This window comes from Raphanus sativus, chromosome 6 (genome assembly GCF_000801105.2).
Source record: "Raphanus sativus cultivar WK10039 chromosome 6, ASM80110v3, whole genome shotgun sequence".
Classification (NCBI taxonomy): domain Eukaryota; kingdom Viridiplantae; phylum Streptophyta; class Magnoliopsida; order Brassicales; family Brassicaceae; genus Raphanus; species Raphanus sativus.
In genome coordinates this window covers 46,219,836-46,243,766 of record NC_079516.1, presented here as the reverse complement: position 1 = coordinate 46,243,766, position 23,931 = coordinate 46,219,836, and the positions used below count along the sequence as shown (strand labels likewise).

The 23,931-nt window shown below is 30.5% G+C and overlaps 3 protein-coding genes, 1 long non-coding RNA gene and 2 other non-coding genes across 6 annotated transcripts; 1 reads left to right on the top strand and 5 right to left on the bottom strand.

The window, feature by feature from the left end:
* Positions 1–202: 202 nt before the first annotated feature.
* On the top strand, positions 203–707 carry LOC108807117 (histone H4). The gene has a single exon (XM_018579371.2). The coding sequence runs from the start codon at positions 262–264 to the stop codon at positions 571–573; it is 312 nt and encodes a 103-aa protein (XP_018434873.1). The 5' UTR covers positions 203–261; the 3' UTR covers positions 574–707.
* A 612-nt stretch (positions 708–1,319) lies between these two features.
* TRNAC-GCA (transfer RNA cysteine (anticodon GCA)) lies at positions 1,320–1,391 on the bottom strand. Its single transcript has one exon. It is a non-coding gene; the product is annotated as a tRNA-Cys (tRNA).
* A 2,628-nt stretch (positions 1,392–4,019) lies between these two features.
* On the bottom strand, positions 4,020–5,200 carry LOC130495973 (uncharacterized). The gene is made up of 2 exons (XR_008935009.1): positions 4,675–5,200; positions 4,020–4,594 (listed from the first exon to the last, which is right to left on the bottom strand). It is a non-coding gene; the product is annotated as an uncharacterized LOC130495973 (long non-coding RNA).
* A 1,351-nt stretch (positions 5,201–6,551) lies between these two features.
* Positions 6,552–6,623, bottom strand: TRNAC-GCA (transfer RNA cysteine (anticodon GCA)). The gene has a single exon. It is a non-coding gene; the product is annotated as a tRNA-Cys (tRNA).
* Positions 6,624–7,155: 532 nt separating this feature from the next.
* LOC108813524 (histone H2B.3) lies at positions 7,156–7,841 on the bottom strand. The gene has a single exon (XM_018586104.2). It carries the CDS (start codon positions 7,770–7,772, stop codon positions 7,329–7,331), a length of 444 nt encoding a protein of 147 aa, XP_018441606.1. The 5' UTR covers positions 7,773–7,841; the 3' UTR covers positions 7,156–7,328.
* A 4,199-nt stretch (positions 7,842–12,040) lies between these two features.
* LOC108810357 (zinc finger protein ZAT12-like) lies at positions 12,041–12,693 on the bottom strand. Its single transcript, XM_018582473.2, has one exon. It carries the CDS (start codon positions 12,628–12,630, stop codon positions 12,178–12,180), a length of 453 nt encoding a protein of 150 aa, XP_018437975.2. The 5' UTR covers positions 12,631–12,693; the 3' UTR covers positions 12,041–12,177.
* Between the last annotated feature and the right edge of the window lie 11,238 nt (positions 12,694–23,931).

Below are 23,931 nucleotides of genomic sequence, written 5' to 3'. Positions count from 1 at the left end.
CAACAAATGAAAAGCCCAATCCCTGATTTACCTAAGAAGCAATCTACAACCGTCGATTCATTAGCAATCGACGATGTATATCCTTTTCTTATACATCCTCTCGGATCGCAATCTTTAGCCGTACAATTAAAAGTAAATCCAACGGCTACGATTTATTTTCTAAGATAGTCGTCTTCTTTATAACTCAGTCCCCATGTGAATCTAAATAACTCACAGATCATCTAATTCTCCTTCATTCGATTCTAGAGTAAGTTCAAAAAAATGTCAGGAAGAGGAAAAGGAGGGAAGGGACTTGGAAAAGGAGGAGCGAAGAGGCACAGGAAAGTTCTGAGAGACAACATCCAAGGGATCACGAAGCCTGCGATCAGGAGACTCGCTCGCAGAGGAGGCGTGAAGCGAATCAGCGGATTGATCTACGAAGAAACGAGAGGTGTTCTGAAGATCTTTCTCGAGAATGTCATCAGAGACGCCGTCACTTACACTGAGCACGCGAGGAGGAAGACGGTCACGGCGATGGATGTTGTTTATGCTTTGAAGAGGCAAGGACGCACTCTCTATGGATTCGGTGGTTAATTTATCTGGTTTGGTGTGTGCTTGTTGCTACTGATTTAAGTCTTGCTGTCAAGAAATCTATAGTGTTTGGTCGGTTCGTTTCTTTGTTAGTGTTTTTGTAATTGCAGTACTGTAATGAAAGTTCTATTACTCTATTTTAAGTTTTTTTTTGTACCAAATCCGTGCTTTATTTTCTTCAAATTACGCTAGGTTGATGATTATTAAATTTATCAATTGGCGAGTCAGCAGTTCATGATATTACTTGCTGTATTGTGGTCTGAAACTTTGCTTCATTTGTGTTTCAACCAAGAGAAAAAAGAAAGTGAAGAATGATCTTTATTGGCGTGATTTTAGAAACACGTTTTGTGGTGAAATTTATAGTCAAACCAAAAATTCATCTCTTGACACTTGACTGGTTCTTTACAACAACATTATCGTTGTGGAGCTGTTGATTAACTTTGATTTTAGGTTAGATAAATCATAACCTTATCAGAAAATCAATGTGTATATCGTTTTTGGATGTTGTGACTTGTGAAAACTGAAGCGGGAAGGCTAAAATTTTCACATGTTTTGTTTGGCGCCAGACCTGGGTGGGAGACTAAACTCTCAGATGTGTTTAATAAAATGTTAAAAACAAATAAAACCAGACTGGACGTTATTTTAATCGCATGACACGTAATCAATCCAGGATAAAACTTGTCCTGCCGTGAGATCTGAATAAGATAATCAACGGTCAGAGTATAGCGTCAAAATAAAGGAAAAAAGTAAGGGCCCTACCGGGTTCGAACCGGTGACCTATCGATCTGCAGTCGATTGCTCTACCACTGAGCTAAGGACCCTTGTTGTTTGACTAATCGAATTAAAAAAATATAACCGAGATCTAAAACATAGTTGATTAACATTTAAACCTGGACGGGGAAACCCGAACCGAAAATTTATAAGTACCTTTTAGATCTAAATTTCTTTTACATAAAGAACTAAAAAAAAGCTGTCCGAACAGACATGATCCGATAATAACCGATTGTACCCGACTTAAAAACATGTATATTCAAAACTATGCTATTTTATATACAAGAAAAACAACACCGTGTATCTCTTGTTTTAGCCTCAATTGAAAAAAATAACATTTGGAAAGTAAAGATTTGGGAGGACTCTGAGATATGGGCTAATTATTAATGATCACATGTTCGTGGTAGCAGAGCAGAATAGAGTTCACCTCGCGTACAAATGAAATTAGTCTCACATTTGCATAAAATTTGCAATATAATTTCTCAATCCATTTTTATTATAGTATATTTTATGATCATATCAATCACAAACAAATATTAAGTTTTACATTTGAAAGTGCAGAGGCAGGTATTGGAATCTTTAATGCACGTGCCAATTCCTTTCCATTTCGCAGCACACTCAGCATTACACTGTTTACGTTCACAATCAATTCCTCCTTCAGTAATATAGTCATGGCATTGTCCTTGTGATTCCATCGTCGCTGTTCCTAAATAAATATTAAAAACATATATTAGTATAATCTCAATTATTTTGTTACTAATAAGGTTATGAACAAATTAAACATTACGATGCAAAAGTAAAAATCTACAAATATTGAATAATTTTGAAATGTAGAACAAACCTAAAACAAGAACAATCATGAAAATACCAAGAATACTGGTTTTAGCCATTTCAAATGATACAATAAGAATGAAAAAAAAACTGATGTAGTTGTTTTGTATTCGTAAATACAGAACAAGCAAGAGTGTATATATATATACAAAGTACCTAATAAAAATAGAAAAAGGAGAGTCAACATTTTTTATTTTAATTAATTAGAGTCAACTTTTAATTAATTAGATTAGATACTTGAAATAAAAACGTCATGGTGTGATTGGTAGTTGATTAAGATTCTGTCCATAGTCTTATTTATTTCTAAAACACTAAAATCACAACAATCAAACTTTAATTAAAGTTATTTTTTATTAACTGTACAATTGGTTTGTAGAGCCAAATACACAAAATAATTTATATGATTTTCCATAAAATCCTACAGCAATAAATCTAAAGCCACATCAAAAAAATGTAAAGATTTTTTTCTACAACAAAAGATTTAAAGCTACAGTCATTAGCAATCAACCTAAATAGGAAAAATATCTAGAAATTAACTAAAAACAAAAGTGATAAGAAATTAATAACTTAATAAATCATACTCTTTATCTTTCATATTAAACGTCGTTTTACTTTAATTTCTTTTTCATCATTTATTTTTTTCAATACACATTAAATGATTATCTCAATTTTTAATTAATTAACAAAACCAAACAAAATAATGTATTAAAAAGAAGAAAATAGAAAATATTTTTTGTTCTTAATTTTTTGGCAAAAAGGTTAAATGACATTTATTATAAAAACAGATGGAGTAATTAACAATATTTTATTATCACCGAGCATTAAGTCACTATATACATTGACCATTGATTTTAAATTAAATTTTTAAATTTAAGAAATATAATATAAAAGTTGAGATTGTTTTTGACAAAAAAAAATTGTTGATTTAGCTAGAATGGTTTTAGTAGGATTAGTTGTCATTATAAAGTGTAATTAGATTTTGATCCGCGCTTTAAAAGTGCTGAATATTTTTGTGTTGTGAAAATAAAATAAAAAATGTAAAAAGATTTGTTTAGAAAAATGAAAATAAATGAAACCATCCTACTCACCCGTCTCATTTGAGATCTCATCCTATTTAAAGTCAAACTCTGTCCATGTCCATTTTATTTTAATATTTAACAAAGTTACATATTAGATTATGATAATTACATTACTAATTTTAGACCCGTTTAAACTTATTTAAAGCATTTTACATTATAAATTTTGAATTTTTTTTGAAGTGTATTTGAAAAAAAATTATTTCAAAAAGAAAAATATATGGAAATCTAAACTCAAAACTGTTAGATATCTGTTAAACTTTTTTCATTTTAGTTTTTCATATATTTTAGGCAGATTAAAATAAGGGTTTATTTGCAAAGTAGCCATATTTCACCAACAAGTTAAGAAAATAACATTGATTTTGACATTATTAGTTCTTATAGCATTTGTGCAATATTTTATCGGTTCTGTCATTCTTTTTAATCAGTTGCCAGTAATAGAAGATAAAATTGTGATCAATAATTATGGTGATTACTGTGGCGTTAGTGGTTACTGCGGTGGTAGTGGCCATTGCTCACCTCGGAGAATGGACACTCCTTTAGCTCTGCTTAAATTAGAGAATGATCTGTCTCGTTGAACACTTTAGTTTGTGACAGCTGTATTTAGCTGATTCAAGCTGAGCTGTAGAGAAGACCAGACTATAAGACAAAAACAAAGCCAGAGCCATATGGGTTGCCTAGCGTCAGAGTTTCAAAATTTGTTGCTTGATTACACTACTGGTGAGTGACTCCTAAGTAATGCTTTTTCTTTGAAGCTACCATAGAAATAAATTAATATATGTGTTATGCTTTTTTATCGCGAGAAACACAGTGTAATCCAAATTTAGAGACAACCACAAATTATAAAGAATTGAGTTACCATACATGAAAAATGTCATGATGGTTACATGATGCAAATCCAAATCTGATGCTTTAAAAGTTGATCAAAATCTGTACCCACCATATCATTCCTCGATTCCAGACCAAGCTTTTATAAACTCTTCCTCTGATCGCCGTTTGAAATTTCCTCAAATTTGGAAACAATTATCGCTCTTTCACTCTGACTCTCTTCCACATATATGCCAAAAACCTAGTGAGGAAATAGACCACAAGTATAGTCATTGCTTCACCATTCTTAAAGTCAGAACCTTGCACATGACGAATTTGGCCAATTTGGCCAAGATCTGCCATTTGATAAAGAGCTTCATGGCTAATAACAAAATCATATATAAAATTACTATAGTGAACGTAAATGGAAAACCAGGAAGTTCTGAGTTCGTGTTTGCTAGAGCTTGAAGATGTCAAACTTCCGAAGCATTGTTCAAAATGTCATCAATAGCAGGAATGGATTTGTGGATCACTGAGTTCTGATGGAAGAGTAAAATCATGTCTTTCTAAAAAAACCGAGATCGAAAATATGATGATTGATTGTTTAAGACGACAATACCTTTTCAGCAAGGAGAAGGAGAGTGACTCTACAAATTCTCATTTTTTTTTGATGATTCGCGAGTCCATGAAAAGGAGGAGAAGGCGACCAACAACAGCATCATACCAAGATATTTTGAAGGAGAGATTTAGGTTTTTGAGAGAAATTAAACTGAGAGAGCGTGTTGGTGATGTTTGATTCCAAACTCAACGCTCTCCTATTTATAGTGTTTGAGGTGTTTTTCAGATTATATACGTACAAAGCTAATGTTTTGATTGTAAAAGTGGGAGGCGGAGAGTTTGTGGGAGTTAATGCTTTAAATATAAACTGAAGATTCATTGTATAGATTAAGATAGAAACATTGAATAGAAGGTAAGGAAGAGACAAACTTGAAGACATAGGGGAGTTCGAAAGTTGAGAGGAAGGAGACGGCGGAGAGAGAGAGAGAGAAAGATATGTTAAACTGTTGAAGAAGGAAACGATTCAGACATAACATGAAACGCAAAGTTTGGTTCTACACAGCATCGTTAAAAACCAAAAACTCATAAAATGCAAGTGAAAGCCCACTCCAATGTTTACTTCGAAGCCCGCTCGACAGAAACTAAAAGGGAAAAAAAAATGTAGGTCTCACTACAAAGTGATAGTGTCCCCTTCAGGAGTGATGAAACTGTCCTATTATATTATAGATTATTCTATGATTTAGTTTCTTTTGTTAACAATATTTTTTATTATTTTGTAACATTTTTAAATAATACCGAGTTTTAAAATTTAGAGTTTAAAATGTTTTATTTTAATTATTAATATTTTGATTTACGATTTTCTTTTGACATCAATATTTTGATTTAAGTTATATTGTAAAATTTTACATGTATATAATAAATATTGACTAAATATAATATGTCATATATTTTTTAGATTATAAATACACGAATCTGATATAGATCCAATATTGATTCGGAAATTACAGGTATTAGAATTATATATCCGAACCGATTCGGATCCGATAAGAGTTAGAAGATAAACATCCTGATAAAAAAATAGATTGGGGGCTATTTTAGTCGCATGACACGTAGCCAATCCAGAATAAAAAACATGCACTGCCGTGCGATTCGAATAAGATAATCAACGATCAGTATAGCGTCAAAAATAAAGAAAAAAGAGAGTTTAAAATGTTTTATTTTAATTATTAATAATTTGATTTATGATTTTCTTTTGACATCAATATTTTGATTTTAGTTATATTGTAAAATTTTACATGTATATAATAAATATTGACTAAATATAGTATGTCATATATTTTTTAGATTATAAATACACGAATCTGATATAGATCCAATATGGATTCGGAAATTACAGGTATTAGAATTATATACCCGATCCAATATTGACTAAATATAGTATGTCATATATTTTTTAGATTATAAATACACGAATCTGATATAGATCCAATATGGATTCGGAAATTACAGGTATTAGAATTATATAGCGTCAAAAATAAAGAAAAAAGAGAGTTTAAAATGTTTTAATTTAATTATTAATATTTTGATTTACGATTTTCTTTTGACATCAATATTTTGATTTAAGTTATATTGTAAAATTTTACATGTATATAATAAATATTGACTAAATATAGTATGTCATATATTTTTTAGATTATAAATACACAAATCTGATATAGATCCAATATGGATTCGGAAATTACAGGTATTAGAATTATATACCCGAACCGATTCGGATCCGATAAGAGTTAGAAGATAAACATCCTGATAAAAAAACAGATTGGGGGCTATTTTAGTCGCATGACACGTAGCCAATCCAGAATAAAAAACATGCACTGCCGTGCGATCCGAATAAGATAATCAACAATCAGTATAGCGTCAAAAATAAAGAAAAAAGAGAGGGCCCTACCGGATTCGAACCGGTGACCTATCGATCTGCAGTCGATTGCTCTACCACTGAGCTAAGGACCCTTGTTGTTTGACTATTCGAATTAAAGGAATATAATCGAGATCTATAACATAGCTGATGATGATAACGGACGGACCTTAGAGTGTTTTCTAATCCATAAAGATTTCGATTCCAAAACTTTTAGATTGGATGCTAATTGTTCAGCGAGAGGCTCTACGTATTGTTTTTATACATTGGATGAATCAAGAATAGCAATACTGAAACGAGTCATGTATCGACCCACCTCCCTTTTGATCCAAATACAAGGTAGTACTAGAGAAACCGATGCAGCGACGACCATAGCAAGGAAGTTTTAATGAACTCTCCCTTTGCCTTTTCATCGAACGACCGAGATGTCTGCCGCTAGTTTAAATCTGAAGATTGAGGATTGTCCGAGTAATGAGATTATACAATGATGCTGATTAGAGTTACAAGCCTGGTTGTTTATATTTCTCATTGTCCTCTGATTAGAGTTACAATTCAATGTTTATATATTCTTGATGAGTTCGTCAAGTTTAAGCACAGAGTAGTTGACAAGAGTAATTTTCAAAACAATTATTGAACAAAAGGGATTGAGATTCATTAAAACCATAGCATATGTTCTTCCGACAATTACAAACCAAATCATTAAAAAAAAAACTAGATAAAGCATAACCCATACGACTTTTTCTTAGTAGATAAAACCAAAAGCGACCAGATCTAGATCCCTAAGCCAAACCAAACACGATTCAAGAGCTAGTAAACTTAGTAACAGCCTTAGTCCCCTCAGAGACGGCGTGCTTAGCGAGCTCGCCGGGCAGAACAAGCCTAACAGCGGTCTGGATCTCCCTCGAGGTGATGGTCGGCTTCTTGTTGTACCTAGCGAGCTTGGAGGCCTCCTGGGCGAGCTTCTCGAAGATGTCGTTGATGAAGCTGTTCATGATCCCCATGGCCTTGCTGGAGATCCCGATGTCAGGGTGGACCTGCTTCAGCACCTTGAAGATGTAGATCTTGTACGTCTCGATGCTCTTCTTGTTCCGCTTCTTCTTCTTGTCGATGGCCCCGGCCTCCTTCGGCAGCTTCTTCCCGGCCTTTGGCTTCTTCTCCGCCGGGGCTTTCTCGGCGACCTCCTCCGCTGGCTTCTCCGCGGCGGGTTTCTTCTCTGCTGGCTTCTTTCCTGCCTTTGGTGCCATCTTTGATTCTTTGTTTTTGGGAGTGGAGAATTAGGTTTTTGAGATTTGAGATGAGGAGTTTCTGGGATGGGTCTGGGGATGTTAAGAAGGAAGAGGAAATATATTCTATTGGATAAAAATAGTTCGCGCGGATCGCTGATGTAGGACAAGGATGTTCGTTAGATGGACGTTATTGGGATGTATAAATCGACGGCTGTGGATGGATGTTGTTAGATAAGTGTTTCTTCTTTCTTCTCGGATCGCTGACGTAGATCACCGCCTTTTTTTAAGATGGGAAATGGGCCTTTCTTTTTTCTTGTCATATTGTCTTGTTGGGTTTCTTTTAATAAAAAGAAAAGTCGACAAAAAAAGGGTGCAAATGTGGATGGGCATAATCTTTTTCACGTGCTAGAGAGTGAATTTCTTATTCTATCTTACTCTGAATTGAAAACGAATGAGAGCTTTGGTGTTCAAAATATGTTATGTCGCAATAAGCTCTGAATTTCACTTTCTAAATTGTTTCAGTTTTTGCCAAACTAGCCGAAATGCACATCGACATATTATTTGTGTATTGAAGATTACATGACGTGAAATATCAATGGAGGGTGTTGGACCATGTCTTAGAAGAAAGAAATAAAGTAGCTAATCTGATTTCTACGAGTATTTTCTAAAAATCATGGTTTCAATCATTTGTTGCTGTGGGAGCTCTGCAATGGCCTCGTGCTATCAAGAATCGTATCGACGTACATACATCTGTGGTAGACAGTGGCGGAGGTAGAGAAATCTTTTAAGAGGGTCAGTTGTGAAATTAACAGATATTATGAAAGTTATTTAGCCAAAATTTGCAATGTTTATCTAGTTTTAATAGAATTATACAAGTAAAAAAAAATTTCTAAAATCCACATGGGTCAGTTGACCCACGTGCCAATACACTAGTTCTGCCACTGGTGGTAGAGTGTTCGGTTATCTAGTGATCTGTCGAGCGTTCTCGACTCTGTCTCAGTTCTCATTCGTTGGTTTGTGAGTCTGGAAATCCCACATCTATACCCTGTACCGAGGATGCATGCTGGTGTTTTTTTCATTTAGAAGTTTTTGTTTTGCCTATAGTGTAGCTTTCTTCTCTAATTTTTACTTTTGAATTCCTCATGTCTCTCCCTCCTTTTGGAGTTGTAGTTTCCTTCTATCTAATAAAACGTGTTAAAAGAAACTATTAAATATTTTACAATTTTTTATTAATGGTCCATACTTTTCTGGACTTATGGCTTTTTGCATATTCATAAGGCCGACACTAGCACTAATTCTATGGGTTGAATCAAATCAAATCATATGTTTTCCCGAAAAAAGAAATTGAACCAAAGAGAGACGACGACTACGAAACTGCAAATAATTTCAAAAAGTCTTGATATTTGTTTTGTCTATTTCCAACCATTAATTTAGTTGACACAAGACCCCGTTATTGGTTCATAGAGACTACGGTGAAAACGATAGTTCTGAAAATCTGTTGAAGACTATTCAGTTCAAAAGTATATATTGGAATACAATTTGATCAACAGATTATAGTTATATCTCGTTATCGTTTGTTTCCAAAACTCTCTGACAGGTCTTATCTTGACAAATTGCACAAGTCTTTTTCTACTTTGGGCATTACGAGAAATTCATTTTAGGAAATATTATTCTCTTATCAAGAATTTGAATGGTTGTTGTACTTCGTGGTTCTCTTCGAGGATTAAAGCACGTACTATTATTGTATGGACAACATTAACAACATGATGCCGTTTTTATTTCTACTTTATCCAATTTCCCTTGCTGAATTTTGTTTGTTTATTTGCACTCTTGCGTAAATTCATGGACAAGATTTGGATTCACCCCCTATGGTGAATCTTCAAATTCATCACCTCTCTAATAATCAATTAAGTGTCAACTATATTAATGATTAAAAATATTAAATAATTTTTTCAAAAATCAAAATAATTAAAAAAAATAAATAGTGTCAATTTTAATAATGCTAATATCACTATCTAATCCATAAACTCAAACTCTATACCCTAAATCCAAAATTTAAACCCTAAATTATAAATTATAAACCCAAACTCTATACCCTAAACCCAAATTCTATACCCTAAACCCAAACTATAAATCATAAACCCAAAAACCTGAATTCTAAACCCAAACCTATACCCTAAACCCAAATTCTAGACTCTAAACCCAAAACGTAAATACAAAATCCAAACACTATATCCTAAATATTTGGATTAATATTGATGTTGTTCTTTTGAAATTTAAGGTTAAGAATTAAATTTTGGATTTAGAGTTCATGGTTTGGGTTACGGTCTAGGGTTTGGGTTTAGGGTCTACGGTTTGGGTTTAGGGTTTATGGTTTAGTTCTAGAGTATAGGATTTGGGTTTAGGGTCTATAGTTTGAGTTTAGGGTATAATTTTGGGTTTAAAGTTTAGATTTCTTGGTTTATGATTTATGGTTTGGGTTTAGGATTTAAAATTTTGGTTTAGGGTATAGAGTTTAGGTTTAAGGTATAGAGTTTGAGTTTATAATTTAAAATTTAGGGTTTAGAATTTGGATTTAGGGTATATAGTTTGAGTTTAGGGATTAAATAATGACATTAACATTATTAAATGTGATATTATTTATTTTTAAAATTATTTTATTATTAGTCTAGTTAGCACTTTGATTGGTTATTAGAGAAGTGGTGAATTTGAAGGTTCACCATAGGGGTGAACCCAATTCTTGTCTTAAATTCATTTAAAAATTAGATTACAAATGTTACTATTAGACATAATAGTAACATACTTATATACTAGGCCAAAGATAAACTAATCATTGTTTAGATATCACATATACACTGAAGCCTGTATTACTAGACAAATGTAAAATACCACCAAATAATATTATCAAGCATATTAAATATTATTTAAACTTAACAACAAATCAAAGAAGTACATAAATTTAATCGGCCAAACCAAAGAGTTGGCATGGGTATTGGATTTTCAATCCTTTTGGGTATATATATAGATGTCAAACCGCTGGAATATTTATAAATTTGGTTTTGTTTTAGTCGGCTATTCTCAGTTTTCGGTAAAGTTATGGTAAAAGTATTGAAATTTGTTTATACCCAAAATTTTGATTTTATAGAAAAATGCACATGCAAACCTATAAGAGAGTATTATCCATTTATGAATCTTTTTTCACATAGAGGTTTTTGAATTTAAATTTATCCACCTTTAGCTTGCACATATTGACGCTCCATCACATGACGTCGCCTATATATATAGCTAGTAGGGTTGCTATTCTGATAGTGTTATTTACGTTGAAACTTGCTCTCTCCCTAAGAGTTTCTAAGAAAGTGCTAACACTACTAAAATATTTTCTTAGTAGATCCAATCCTGAATCTCGTCACATAAATATCATCATCCTTATCAGTTATAACTGAAATATGCAACCGTTCTGTGGGTTATGCAGTGGCTAGACAAAAGAATAATACATCAAGCAAAAACCAATCTCTGATCCACATGACTGTGACTACTTGACTACAAAAATACTTGCTTATTATTTATCATATCTTCCGTTCTACATAAATGATTATCACTATCGACACATTTCAGTTGAGATTTATTTTGTGTGGATACGCTGATCCTCCATGACAATGACATTACTTTTAAAATACTTTTGAAACCATAAAAACAATGTGACAACGAAAAACTCTTGAAATTTCTAGTAAATTACTTTTCTGTATGTATAATACCAAAATTCTTTTAGCAAAATTTGGTAAGTGAGATTTGCATGACGCGTATCACAAAACATGTCCTGTATTTAGACATACAACAAAACCACGATGTTCTATTTGTAGATAAATAACAAAACCATGATGTACTCCTATTTGTAGACAAATATTTTTGATTAGTTTATATAACCAACCAATCTAAGATTGCTTAGTGATGAAAAACTCATTTTGGGGTCAGACTAGGAGCGTTCCAAAAAAAAAAACAGGTCGGAGACTAGGATTCTAGTTATTCCATCATTAGTTATAATCACTATGGATGTCTTAAACGAAAAAATAGATGGCGTTCACATGCTCCAAATAGTAGTCGAGGACCGCTATAGGCTTTCAGTCCAAGATTCCCCAATTATTTTCTAAAAAGAGGAGATTAATTTACACAACCAAATACCAATTGAACATAGTCCCAGTGGAAGCATATTAGCTAACAATCTGAACCTAGATGCGTTTTATAACATGTATTTCATATTTACGTAATGATGAGACGCCAAGTCTGTATATATATATATATATATATATGTAACTATACAATAACGGTACCATATTTCATACAAAAATTACCAGAGTCCTAAAATAAAATAAAACAACCTTACTCTACACAAGTATACGCACAAAAGAAGATATAATTTGAAAGTTTAGAAAATTAACCTCCCAAGCTCCAACTTCAAATCTTCATTCTCTACCGGCGTTAAGTTCAAATCCAAACATAAAACCCTCTTTCCGTTACCGCCGCCGTTTTTTTTCATCGTCACCGGATCTGGCGCTAAACTCCGGCTAGCTCCTCCTCCTCGATGCTTCCTCATGTGGCCACCCAAGGCCTGCCCTACGGCGAACTCAGCACCGCATATGGGACACTCGTGTTTCACCGGTTTGACTCTCTTGGGAGAAGGTGGTGCGTGGCCTTCAAGCGCGGCCGATCTGCGGTGGCTTGCTCGGTGTCCTCCTAAGGCTTGGAACGACGAGAACTCCTTGTTGCATGTCTTGCAAGCGAAAACGCGGCTTTTGGTCTCGTGTTGTTGAGCCTTTGACAGAAAAATCAAGCAGCTTGCCATCTTGTTGATCATCTCCATCTCTCTTTCCTTTTCCATTTGTTTTGATGAATCTTTAAACAAATCTCCTTTTGTGTGTGATTCTGTTGAGAAAATAAAAAATTGAAACGAAGACTTTGTTGAATGATGGATTTACGATCTTATTTATATAAGCGAAATTTAGCTTGGCTTTTTGCATTGACTTTTTGTATATGGTTTGTTGAAATTCTAGATTTACCCTTTCCTCTTGCTGAACAAACACCACCTTGTTGACCCTCCACGTTCAATAATAGTTTTGTGTTATTCTATAGCAAAATAGCAATAAAATAGTACAAAGTATGTTCAACCGCTTAGGAATGAGATGTACTTGTAAAATGAGTCTATAAAGCCATGAGTTAGTGCAGTGATAAAGTTTATGACTTCGTTTATACTTTATATCATACACCAAATGCTGAAGTTGTGTGTTTCAGTGCACAAAAAAAGATGCTGAATTTGTGTGTTTTAACTAAACGCCTAAACGAGTAATTAAAACAAAAAGGCTCAACCCATCATGCGAAGAACTAGCTCTCACAACTTAACTGAATGAAATATTTTAATATTAACATGTAGAAGATTATATATATTGCGCAAAGTAAGATTGTTAGGAATGTCAACGTCATATATAAAATTCGAAAATACTCACCGTAATATATAAAAAATCAATAAATCAAGTTACTGCCAGTTCATTTTAAGTTGAAACTTTATGAAAACAAATATCCAATTGATTGGTCCAAAGTTCACTGCTAAAAAATTAAATATAGAAAATAAAATATCACATCATGGTAAGAATACAGCACAAAATGACTTCAAATTTAATACTATATCCTCTTAAAGATCAAATACAGTGATTTTGATACCAAACAAGTGTATTAGATGATACAACTACGTTAATCACAACATAACATCATTATCATCCATAATCTACTTATCAACATTAAGCTAGTTTTGTTCGTCAACAAGTAAACTATAGATCTTTAGAAGAAAAAACAAGTAAACTATATAGAATATAATGCAATACAATAATACATATAATGTATGATGCCATATAGCATTAAATAACAATTTAAGAAATGGGTACTTTGGTAAATTAAAGAGAAAGTACGGCAAGACTTTTGGTACGGCAAGTTGCGATGAGTCATGGGAACGTCATCGCATACCAAACCAAACAACGATCGGAAAATAGTCGTGAGTCAGACGCTCTAGAGTGTTTTACTATTAAATCATGCCTTCTCGTTTACTTCACTCTCATGTTCATGGCGCGTGCACTTCAAAACACCCATTTTTCACCTTTTGTTTTTGTTTTGTCTCCTCGTCGTGTAAGATTTGTTGTTTTCATTCAACAGCACCCATGAAAATTAGGTTGCGTGTTATTTTCGATATTTTTAGGTGTGGAATTTATTTCCTAATGACTACAAACTATTACTTTCTGAGTTCATACTTAAGTTTATATATCGAAAACTTTAATAGTAACATACTTTATTAGTTAATTTTCTTCTTATCTAAGATGTATATACTCCCTCTGTTTCATAATACTTGATGTTTTGTCTTCTTGCACAAAGATTAAGAAAACTAGATTTTTCTAAAAAAAATATTTTAAAAATATTACTTTAGAATCAATTAACCAATAATAAAAATGACAGTGAAATCTAATTGGTTGAACAGTTTCCAATAAAGTTAAAGCTAACCTTAAAATCTTAAAACTTCATCTAATTTGAAACAAAATTATCCTTCTAAAACATCAACTATATCGAAACGGAAGGAGTATATTTCTTTCTTAAAAAAATATACATGGCTCAGAAATAGGAGGACCAAGTTATTTACACGAGAATTAGTAGCTCGGTTCCTTATATTCGGAGAAATATATATTACACGTACATTACCGGATATTTATCCGTTAATTTGATTCGATTTGTTAATCATTTCGATTTGATTTGAAAAATTTGGATATCCGTAAATCTTTGAAGAAAATCAAATATTAAAAATTAATATCCATTAAAACCGAAGGAAATAACAAATGCTAAAAATTTCAGAAGTAATGGTGACAAAAAGTTAAGAAATAAATATAAACTTTTTATAAAAGTTATAATTCTTCTAAAATTTCCATGTTGTATAAGAATATTTAATTAACTTTTAAATATTTATGAAACATAGTTTCATTAATATTTATTTATTTTATAGTATGTCAAAGATATTTTCTGAAAACAAACTTGTATGTTTTTTAATATTGATGTTTTAAACTAAAACTACTTATATCTAAAAACAGCGGGAGTATAATATAGTTTTTATAAAAATTTATATTACATAAATCTACATTTTAAATCTTAATCTCAAATATTAAAAATATAACATGTAAATTCTATTTTTATTCCATATGCTAAACTATAAATTTTAACTTTTAAACTTAAATTTAATTGAAGTTGTTAAAATTAAACCATAAAACCAAATTTAAAAATTATTAACATATAAAATTTAAAACTATTTACAAACTCTAAACACTGCTCTAAAACTAAGCCGTATATCCAAATTCTGAAAACTAACATTTTTATATTTTAATCTCAAACCTTAAACTTAAATTTTAAACTTAATCTCAAATATTAAACGTAAATCCCAAACACTATACTCCAAACATAATCTATAGAACTAAATCCTATACTCCAGATCATAAATCTAACACAAAATATATTAATTTTACATGTTAATATCAAATGTTAACCATAAGTGGAAAATATATTATATAATTTTCAAATTTTAATCTCATATGTTAACCCTAAACCGAAAGCCATATATTCCAAACCTAAATCATAAACCCTAATATTTAATTTAATCCTTAAATCATAAAATTAAATCATAACCATACAACATAAAAATTGTTTTGACTAGTTAAATATATTATCAGAGGCTTATTTAAATGCATCTCTTCTGCTGACAAATAAATGTATCTCTTCTAATTAAAAACTTATAAAATTACTATAAATTAGATAAATTATTAAGACAATACATATTATAGAAATCTACCTAAAAATTCTATTGCCCAATTCATTGTCACATATATTGCTTTATCTACCATTAAATCAAAACAGACCAAATTTATTTGTGCTTCTTCTCTTTTCTTTCTTTTGTTTATTCTTTTTCTTGTCTTTCTATCATATATTTCATCTTCTAATCTAACCAATTATCTCTTCTTTCAACTACCTCCTCAAAATTTCTTGTGAAGACTTATGTTACATGGAAACAAAAACGAAGATTTGCGTGAGTGAGCAGTGGTGGGGTGGTCAAGCTCACACTCAATCATATTGCATGAGTCATGGTGATGGTGGTGGTCGAATTAGAGGAAGATGATGTCTCCAGCTATGCCTTGCATCTCCTCACATATCTGGTCAAACTCTTCTCTGGCTTCACCTCTGTGAGTCCAGACCTCTTCTCCTTCGGAGGTGGGTTTCACCCTACTCCAGACCCAGTTCGAAAACCCGAACCAGAGTCATATGGACCAGAAAATTGACGGCAGGTCCATGCCAATCCTGATTTGGAAAGACGGCCCATGACGAACTTACATAGTCAGACTTAAGCAGAGAGGGAGTCAAAGCATTAAAGGATGTCACTAAAGACTTTGATTCTCGCCGAAGATCACACAACGTTAATATTTTATCAAATGAAAAACTATGATAATATATGATAGAAAATTCATCAAAACTAACATGTTAGGAAATTCTAGAAAATATTTTTATACAAATATTTTCTCTTGATTAAAATTTAATTATAAATTGTTTTATATCGTAATGTTTTTAATTTTTTTTATAATAAAAAATATTACTTCAAAATAAACAACACAATATATATAAGAATTATCTTATTTTATAAAATAGTTTTTAACTTTATTATATTAATTTATAATCAATTATATAATATAAAAATAATTTTTAATTTTCAATAAAAATAGATAAAATTTCATTGAGTGTATTCACTAATTTTAACGCTCTGACTTTTAACATGATAGTTCAGAAGGAAAAAATCTCACACATATATAATTTGAAATACAGATAAACTTAAATAATTTGGTGAATCATATTTTGGAAATAAGAATACCTTTTGTCACTGGTTATAACTATTTATAAATTTATTATTATTGTTTATTTTGTTCATAACCTTAAAATATTTTTATTTATTTTAAACTAAGTGTTTCACCAGCACACGTAGACATAATTATTTTATAGTTACTTACTAATACATGTATTACTAATTCAAAGACTATCAGATAAATTACTTTTTATATTCTTGAAAATTTCAAACCGAATGTAAATTTATTTATATATGACAGTAATCTATCAAAATATATATGTTCGTTAATGCATATTTTTTTGAAAAATCTTACTAACTAAAATTATTTTAAATTTTATTTATACATTATATTCATTATTAATAAATAAATCTTTGAAATCACTCAATATGTTCTATACAAAATTAAATTTTTATTTGATTAATATTTAATTATTTGTTTTATGTTTCTTAATTTTTATTTTTATGGTTGAAAGATATTCCTTCGGATATATATATATATATGTATATAATTATCTTTTTATTTTTAAAAAATTAAAAAAAAATTTAGATGACAACATAATATATATAATTTTTTTAAAATAAGTTTTTGTCAATTTTTATTATATTAATTTCAATGAAGGATCTGATTTAATAATTTAAAATTATTTTTATTTTTGATAATTTTACCTTAATTTATTATCAATAATTTAATCAAATAAATAAAATCAATTATTCATTAAAGGTAGCAATGTATTTAACCAGTTCAACTTTTAAAATGAAAGATCGAATAAAAAAATCGCTTATAGATAAACGATGATTTAACTTAAAACATCATACACGAAAAGGTCATGTAATATTTTTCTAAAAAGATATATATCGATGAAAAAATCATGTATTCCAATTTTTTTAGTAGTGAGTGACGACTTCTTCATTTTTTTCACTTTGATTTATGATCAAATTTAATTCAATCAAAGTATTTTCAAAGAAATTTAAATTTAAATTTGGATTTAGTATTAGTTTTTGTGTTTCTCTTCGGCCGCAATGTGCCGACCAGTACACAATAACCTCATTGTTGGAGAATTGTTGAATAAAGGAGCTGAACTCTATACAAGTCAAATACTGTTGGACTTTGTGGATTTATCTACACAAAGGATTGGAGAGTGGCTGATTGAATCTGTAGCTTTTCAGGGGAGTGGGAAAATGAGTTAATCATTCCTGCCATCTTCTGCTACAGCCATACACAACACCAGACCGAGTAAAATGGGGGAAACCTGATGCTCTGATATGGCTCCCGACAAAAGATGGAGAATACATCACAAAACGGATTACTATACTGGATCACGATGAAGGAATCAATGCACAATCACCCCAACATCCAGCAATCATGTGATTGGAATTCCGATATTTAGAGATGATGTTTCTCTCCAAAATTACGAGTTTTCCTTTCGAAAATTGTCAAGGGAGCTCAAAACCCAAAGAAAGTAAACGGAAATTTCACAATTTTCTTAGACCCTAGTCGCCATCTCCGTAGATTTACACTTTCTCAAAATGCACAATTTTCTTAAATGTATAGATTTAAAATCTGGCTATATTCATTTAAAGTAAATATATTAAAATCTTTAAATAGGTTCAAATAATTTTCATAACATCTATTTAAAATTAAAAGACAAATGCATTCTATTGTAAATGTTTATAAAACACGAAGATATCTTAAAAAGGGCTTATAGAATATTTTATTAATAAATAATAATAATATCATCTACATCAGTTTGGGTATGGTAGAATTCTGCAAGGTTGGATTTGGTTTGATTCATATAGAATATTTTGGTCAGTCCTAAATAAAACCATTGAATATCTATAATAATCATCAAGAAAATATATGACCAAATAATAAATTGTATTTATTTTAATTGGGTTTTACATAAGAATAAATCTTGTAAGATTATAAATAAAGAAGAATTGATACTTATTCTACCTATAACTTTTTTCCTAACTGAATTTTAGCAAAAGAAAATTTTGTGCGTTTGAAAGCGCATATCAAAACCTAGTATACTTTATGTTTGCCGATTACAAATACTAATTTACCGATTTTCGTAATTAATGATATTATCATCATTAAACTCGCAATCGTTTTCTACACTATCAAGTGGTTCGTAACAACTATATCTCTACATTTTATAAATTCTTCTTTCTTTTATCAAAAGGTCTAATTAGAACGTTTGAAATATTAGTAATCATATACAAAAAATTCAAGTGGATATAGTTAATGGTCATGATGTTAACCCACAAAATGGCATTTTAAACCAGAATTTACAAATGATTTATCATTTTTTGTAATGCTAAAAGTTGTGGAAACAGAATATTTGTATTTTTCCGACGATACAAATAAAAACTTGATTAAGAAAACAATGTGATGTTTAATAATTTAATTCAGGAGAAATAGTTGAACATTTTAAAAAACAACGACCCAGAAAACTAGGTATGAATAAGTGAAAGTAGTGGTTTATAATGAAAATATGTCATTTTATCAACACTTTTTGTATAAAACTAATCCAAAATTTATCTAAACGATCAAAACAAAATATTCTGTAAACAATTTCATAGAAGCTACTTAGTGAAGAGCATTCCGAGAGCCTTCCATCCATCAACCGCAAGCATTGTCGTTATTGCCATACGCGGATCTTATCGTGTAATGATGTAAGTTATAAGCTAGGTAAATAGGCGAGTGGTGTGAATGTTGATGTCGTTGCTGGTTAGCTCTTCACACTCGTTAAACTATGGCTTCTTGCTGCAGAGAGAGCTGATTACTGATTAATTGTTCAACCAAGATTATTCGAGTTTGGAACCACAAGCGGCTCTGGACATAAACATTCGATTCCGGCTGTTGATAATAAATTAATTTTCAGCCTATATTCAAGTTGTGTCAGTGGCTCAGATACTCAACTAGCTATCAATTTGGGCATCCAGTCTTTGTTTTTGTAGAGTTTTTCAGGGTCGGGCCTATTTGGAACTACTTCAAATAAAGTATATCCCAAATCAATTTGAAAAATAAAAAATAAAAGTATATCTTCAATTAACTTTTTGAAAATATAACTAGCTTTTATGAAATTGTTTAGAGTATGTTGTTTTGATCGTTTAAACAAATCTTGGATTAGTTTTATACAAAAAGTGTGAATATATGATAATACATTCCAACTAGAAAAGACATATCTTTTATTAAGTTCCCTAAAATTTTCTCTATGAACAATTAAACTTGACAGGTACCAAACTGAACTAATCTAGAATCATATAAGTTATAAAAGTTAGTGATAACATTCAATATTTCACAAACCAAAAAGTTTAAAGACCCAAAATAATATCGAAGTTTATGTATAAATAATTATGAGAAATATCTTAAAAATACACGGACTAATTTATATTTGCTAATAAAATATACGAACTATTTTGGATCTCCATTTAACATATATACAAACTAATTTTCCTTATCTATTAAATACACAAACTTTGAAATTCGTAAATTTTACACATCATTTTAGACGGTGTTAACTATATTTAACGGAAGTGATAACGACGTTAGTGTTTAATTAAACACTTATTTAAATTATGAAAATATTTTTTAAAATACACGAACTAATTTTTATTTGCTAATAAAATACACGAACTATTTTGGATACCCATTTAACACACAAACTAAATTTTGTTTTCCATTAAATACACAAACTTTGAAATTTTCAGATTTTCGATTTTAATGACGTCAACTATATTTAACATGATTTAGATGATGTCAACAATGTTTAAGATAAGTGAAGACAATTTTAGTTAATTAAACATGTGATTAAATTGTAAAGAAAAAATCTTTAAAAGTTCTCTTGATAGATTATATTGTTAGCTTTCTTCTCCATTACGCTTCTATAGTGTAAAATTTGTTTCGATGAAATTTTCATATTTATTGATCATAGTAGAAAGAATATATATACAGCCTATTTCATAACACTAAACTTATTTATCAAATGTAAATTAACTTTAATTGAATCATTATACTTCAATCAAAGCGAATAATAAGAATTAAAAATACATAACATTAAACTAGTTCTAAAAGCAGAAACTTATTTAAAATTACCTAGTTTTCTTCGTCTTTTTCACAACATGTAAATCGACTCCATCTCAAAGCGATATAAAAGAAAATTAAAGAGAACAAAAAGAAAATTAACATAGTTTGGAGAATAAAAGAGGTCAGAAAAAATTAGGATGCCAAACTCGAATATTAACTAATTTGAATTAGGGCTCAATTGATTTGAAAAGTTTTGGGTGAGGGTGAGCGTGAACGTGCTTTTCACAAGTTAACCACGTGTTTAATTAAATCTAATGTTATCTTCTGTTAGACATAGTCAATATCATCCAAACCGATGTGTAAAATATGCAAATTTTAAAGTTTGTATATATAATAAAAAACAGAAATTAGTTTGTGTATTAAACAGAGATCCAAAATAGTTCGTGTATTTTATTAGTAAATAGAAATTAGTTCATGTATTTTTAAGTAATTTTCTTTTTACAATTTAGACACATGTTTAATTAAACACTAACATCATTAACACTTCTGTTAAATAAAGTTAATACCGTCTAAAACAATGTGTACAATCTGTGAATTTCAAAAGTTTGTGTATTTAATAGACGATAAAAAATAGTTCGTATATTAAACGGAGATTAAAAGTAGTTCATATATATTATTAGCAAATGAAAATTGGTCTGCGTATTTTAAAGAAATTTTCTAATAATTTATTATATATGATGCATGTGAAAAAATCCTATATCTAAATAATGATAAATAAAGGTCAGATTGTCTCACAACTAACTTGAAAGACAAAATCATATAAGCCCCCTTTTTCCTTAAAAAGCAATTCTTTTTCTTAATCTTTTGATATATGTTTGGTCGTTTTAACCTCCTAACCCTTACCAATGATGAACACAACTGAAATACTCAGTAACATCATTACAAAATATGACTCTTGCCCAATCTATTTACTTTCAGTTCGTTATTATGGCAACCAATACCATTAATAATCATCACTTTTAGTCACCAGGCGATTTAACATTCATACTAGGCCACTATATTACTATTTCAGAAACTTCTTTTTCTTTCTTTCTTTCAGCTCAAGCCTCATGGGCGGTCTTTAAAAGAAGTTGATGAATTTTCTTTCCAAACCAATAAACTAGGGTTGTAATGTGGAATTTACAGTTTCTGATTTTTCAAAATTATGTCACAGTAAATTCTACAAATTTAGTAACTTCTATCTTTAGACGATTTTAATAAATTATTAATTAATTTAATAAAAGGAAAATCTCCTAAAACACCATAAAACATGTACGTTAAACAAATTGTATGATCAAAATAGCCTACAAAAAAGAAAATAATTAAAATAATATTAAATACTAAGAGTATTAAAAACTAAGCTATAATACATTTAATTTAAATAAATATTTTAAGATTTATATTTAAAATTTATTAATTTATTTATATCCTAAATCCTAAATTATAGACTCTAAATCTTAAAACTCAAACCCTAAAGCCTAAACTCCATCCCCACAAAAACTAAACCTTAATTCTATACTAATTAACCCAAAGAGTTTATGTGTCTTTTAACTCTTTAATGAAAGTTATTTTGTCATTTTTCTCTTTATGTATAATTTTTATGGAAAAAAATTTTAGGCTATTATAGAGTTTAAATTTAATAAATTATCATTTAATTTAGTTATATAAAAGTAATTAAAATAAACAGTATATATATTGCACTAGTCATATAATACAGAAATTAAATTTTCGTTTTACCTTTGTTATAGGTCAACATTAATTTATTTATAGAATTGAAAATGTTGATTTTGTTGTTCAGCAATTAGTTTGGTGGGTCTCATGACCTTTATGTGTGCGAAATTTGATAAAAATAAAAGGCTTGAATTGAAAAAGCTTGACCTTTGTATTCTGGTGTATGGGAAAGCTTGTACTTTTTTCAGAACTCTACTAGATTTCATGATCTTGCATGGTTTTAGACTTTTTATGGTTTAATATGTATGGCTGGTGTAAGGGGAGAAATTGGACACCTTAGGTAAAAAAATCTTGATCACTGTATCCGAGATCCATCCCTAGTTCGAGTGACCGCTGCGACAAAAGTAGTATTAGATGTTATGGTTTCAGAAATGGGTGGGTTACGGATTTCTGCCCCCGAAACTCTTTGTATTCAAAAAGAGAAAAGAAAAAGGAAAAAATTGGAGGGTTTCAGGTGCTATGCTACAAATAAGTTTCTACATTTAACCAATGTGAGATATATAACATACTGCTAGACAATAGCAAAATGACAACTCGGTACTCTATCACTGTTGTCATGCTCACAGCAGAATGTTGCATCTCCAATGATAAAATACTATGATATTACTTCATAGAAATATATCCCATACTAGGTCCACAACTAAAGCAAGTAATGTTAGTAGGAAAGAAGTCATCCATGTACTAAATACAACCATACACATTCTTCATATGAGTCTAAGATTCCTACTACTAGTAATAAGAGTTCTAATTTTCTTAGATGCCATACAGTGGAGCTAAACCACTCGCACTCCCTCCCCCCTTCCTAAAAAGAAAAAGAAAGTAGAAATCTTATTCTGTCTTGTCCGGCCTGTGGCATTCTTATGCATATTCTAATAGGATTCATTTTGGAATACAAAGTGATTTTATGTCACTCTTAAGTAACACTATCGTATACCAAGTCAAATAACACCAAAACTTTAGGAGTGAATATGTCCCTGTGTAAAGACTGTGAATTTGCATATATTCACAGTACATGGCAATTACTATTTAAACAAGAATAGAGAAGAGTCTCTAGGTTAAGGTATTAACTAAGTTGCCTTAACAGAAGGAATTAGGATCCCGAGTATATCTCTATAATATCTCTAACACCCTGTGACTTTATAAAGCTTTTTTTTGTCCGAATCCTAACCAATGTCAGATATTTACAATGGTTCCTCTTTCAGAGAGCGATACCAAAATTTCTAGCCTGATGTAATATATATCTCCGAGGACCAAAACTGCTATAACCCCATCGTAAGAACATTTGAAAAGGAGAGTTGTAGTTATGATGTTTTTTTTTGTTCACTATTGTAGTTATGATGCTTATATGTCAGTTTTACCGCTATTCAACTAATTAATTATTCATGAGCCTATCAAATTTATCTCAGCTATTACCTATACATTTTTCTTATAATTCTTTAATTTCGCAGTAGCGTATGGGTGCTTTC

Coding starts and splice junctions, on each gene's coding strand:
- LOC108813524 (XM_018586104.2), bottom strand. CDS start 7,772: ATGGCACCAAAGGCAGGAAAGAAGCCAGCAGAGAAGAAACCCGCCGCG.
- LOC108810357 (XM_018582473.2), bottom strand. CDS start 12,630: ATGGAAAAGGAAAGAGAGATGGAGATGATCAACAAGATGGCAAGCTGC.
- LOC108807117 (XM_018579371.2), top strand. CDS start 262: ATGTCAGGAAGAGGAAAAGGAGGGAAGGGACTTGGAAAAGGAGGAGCG.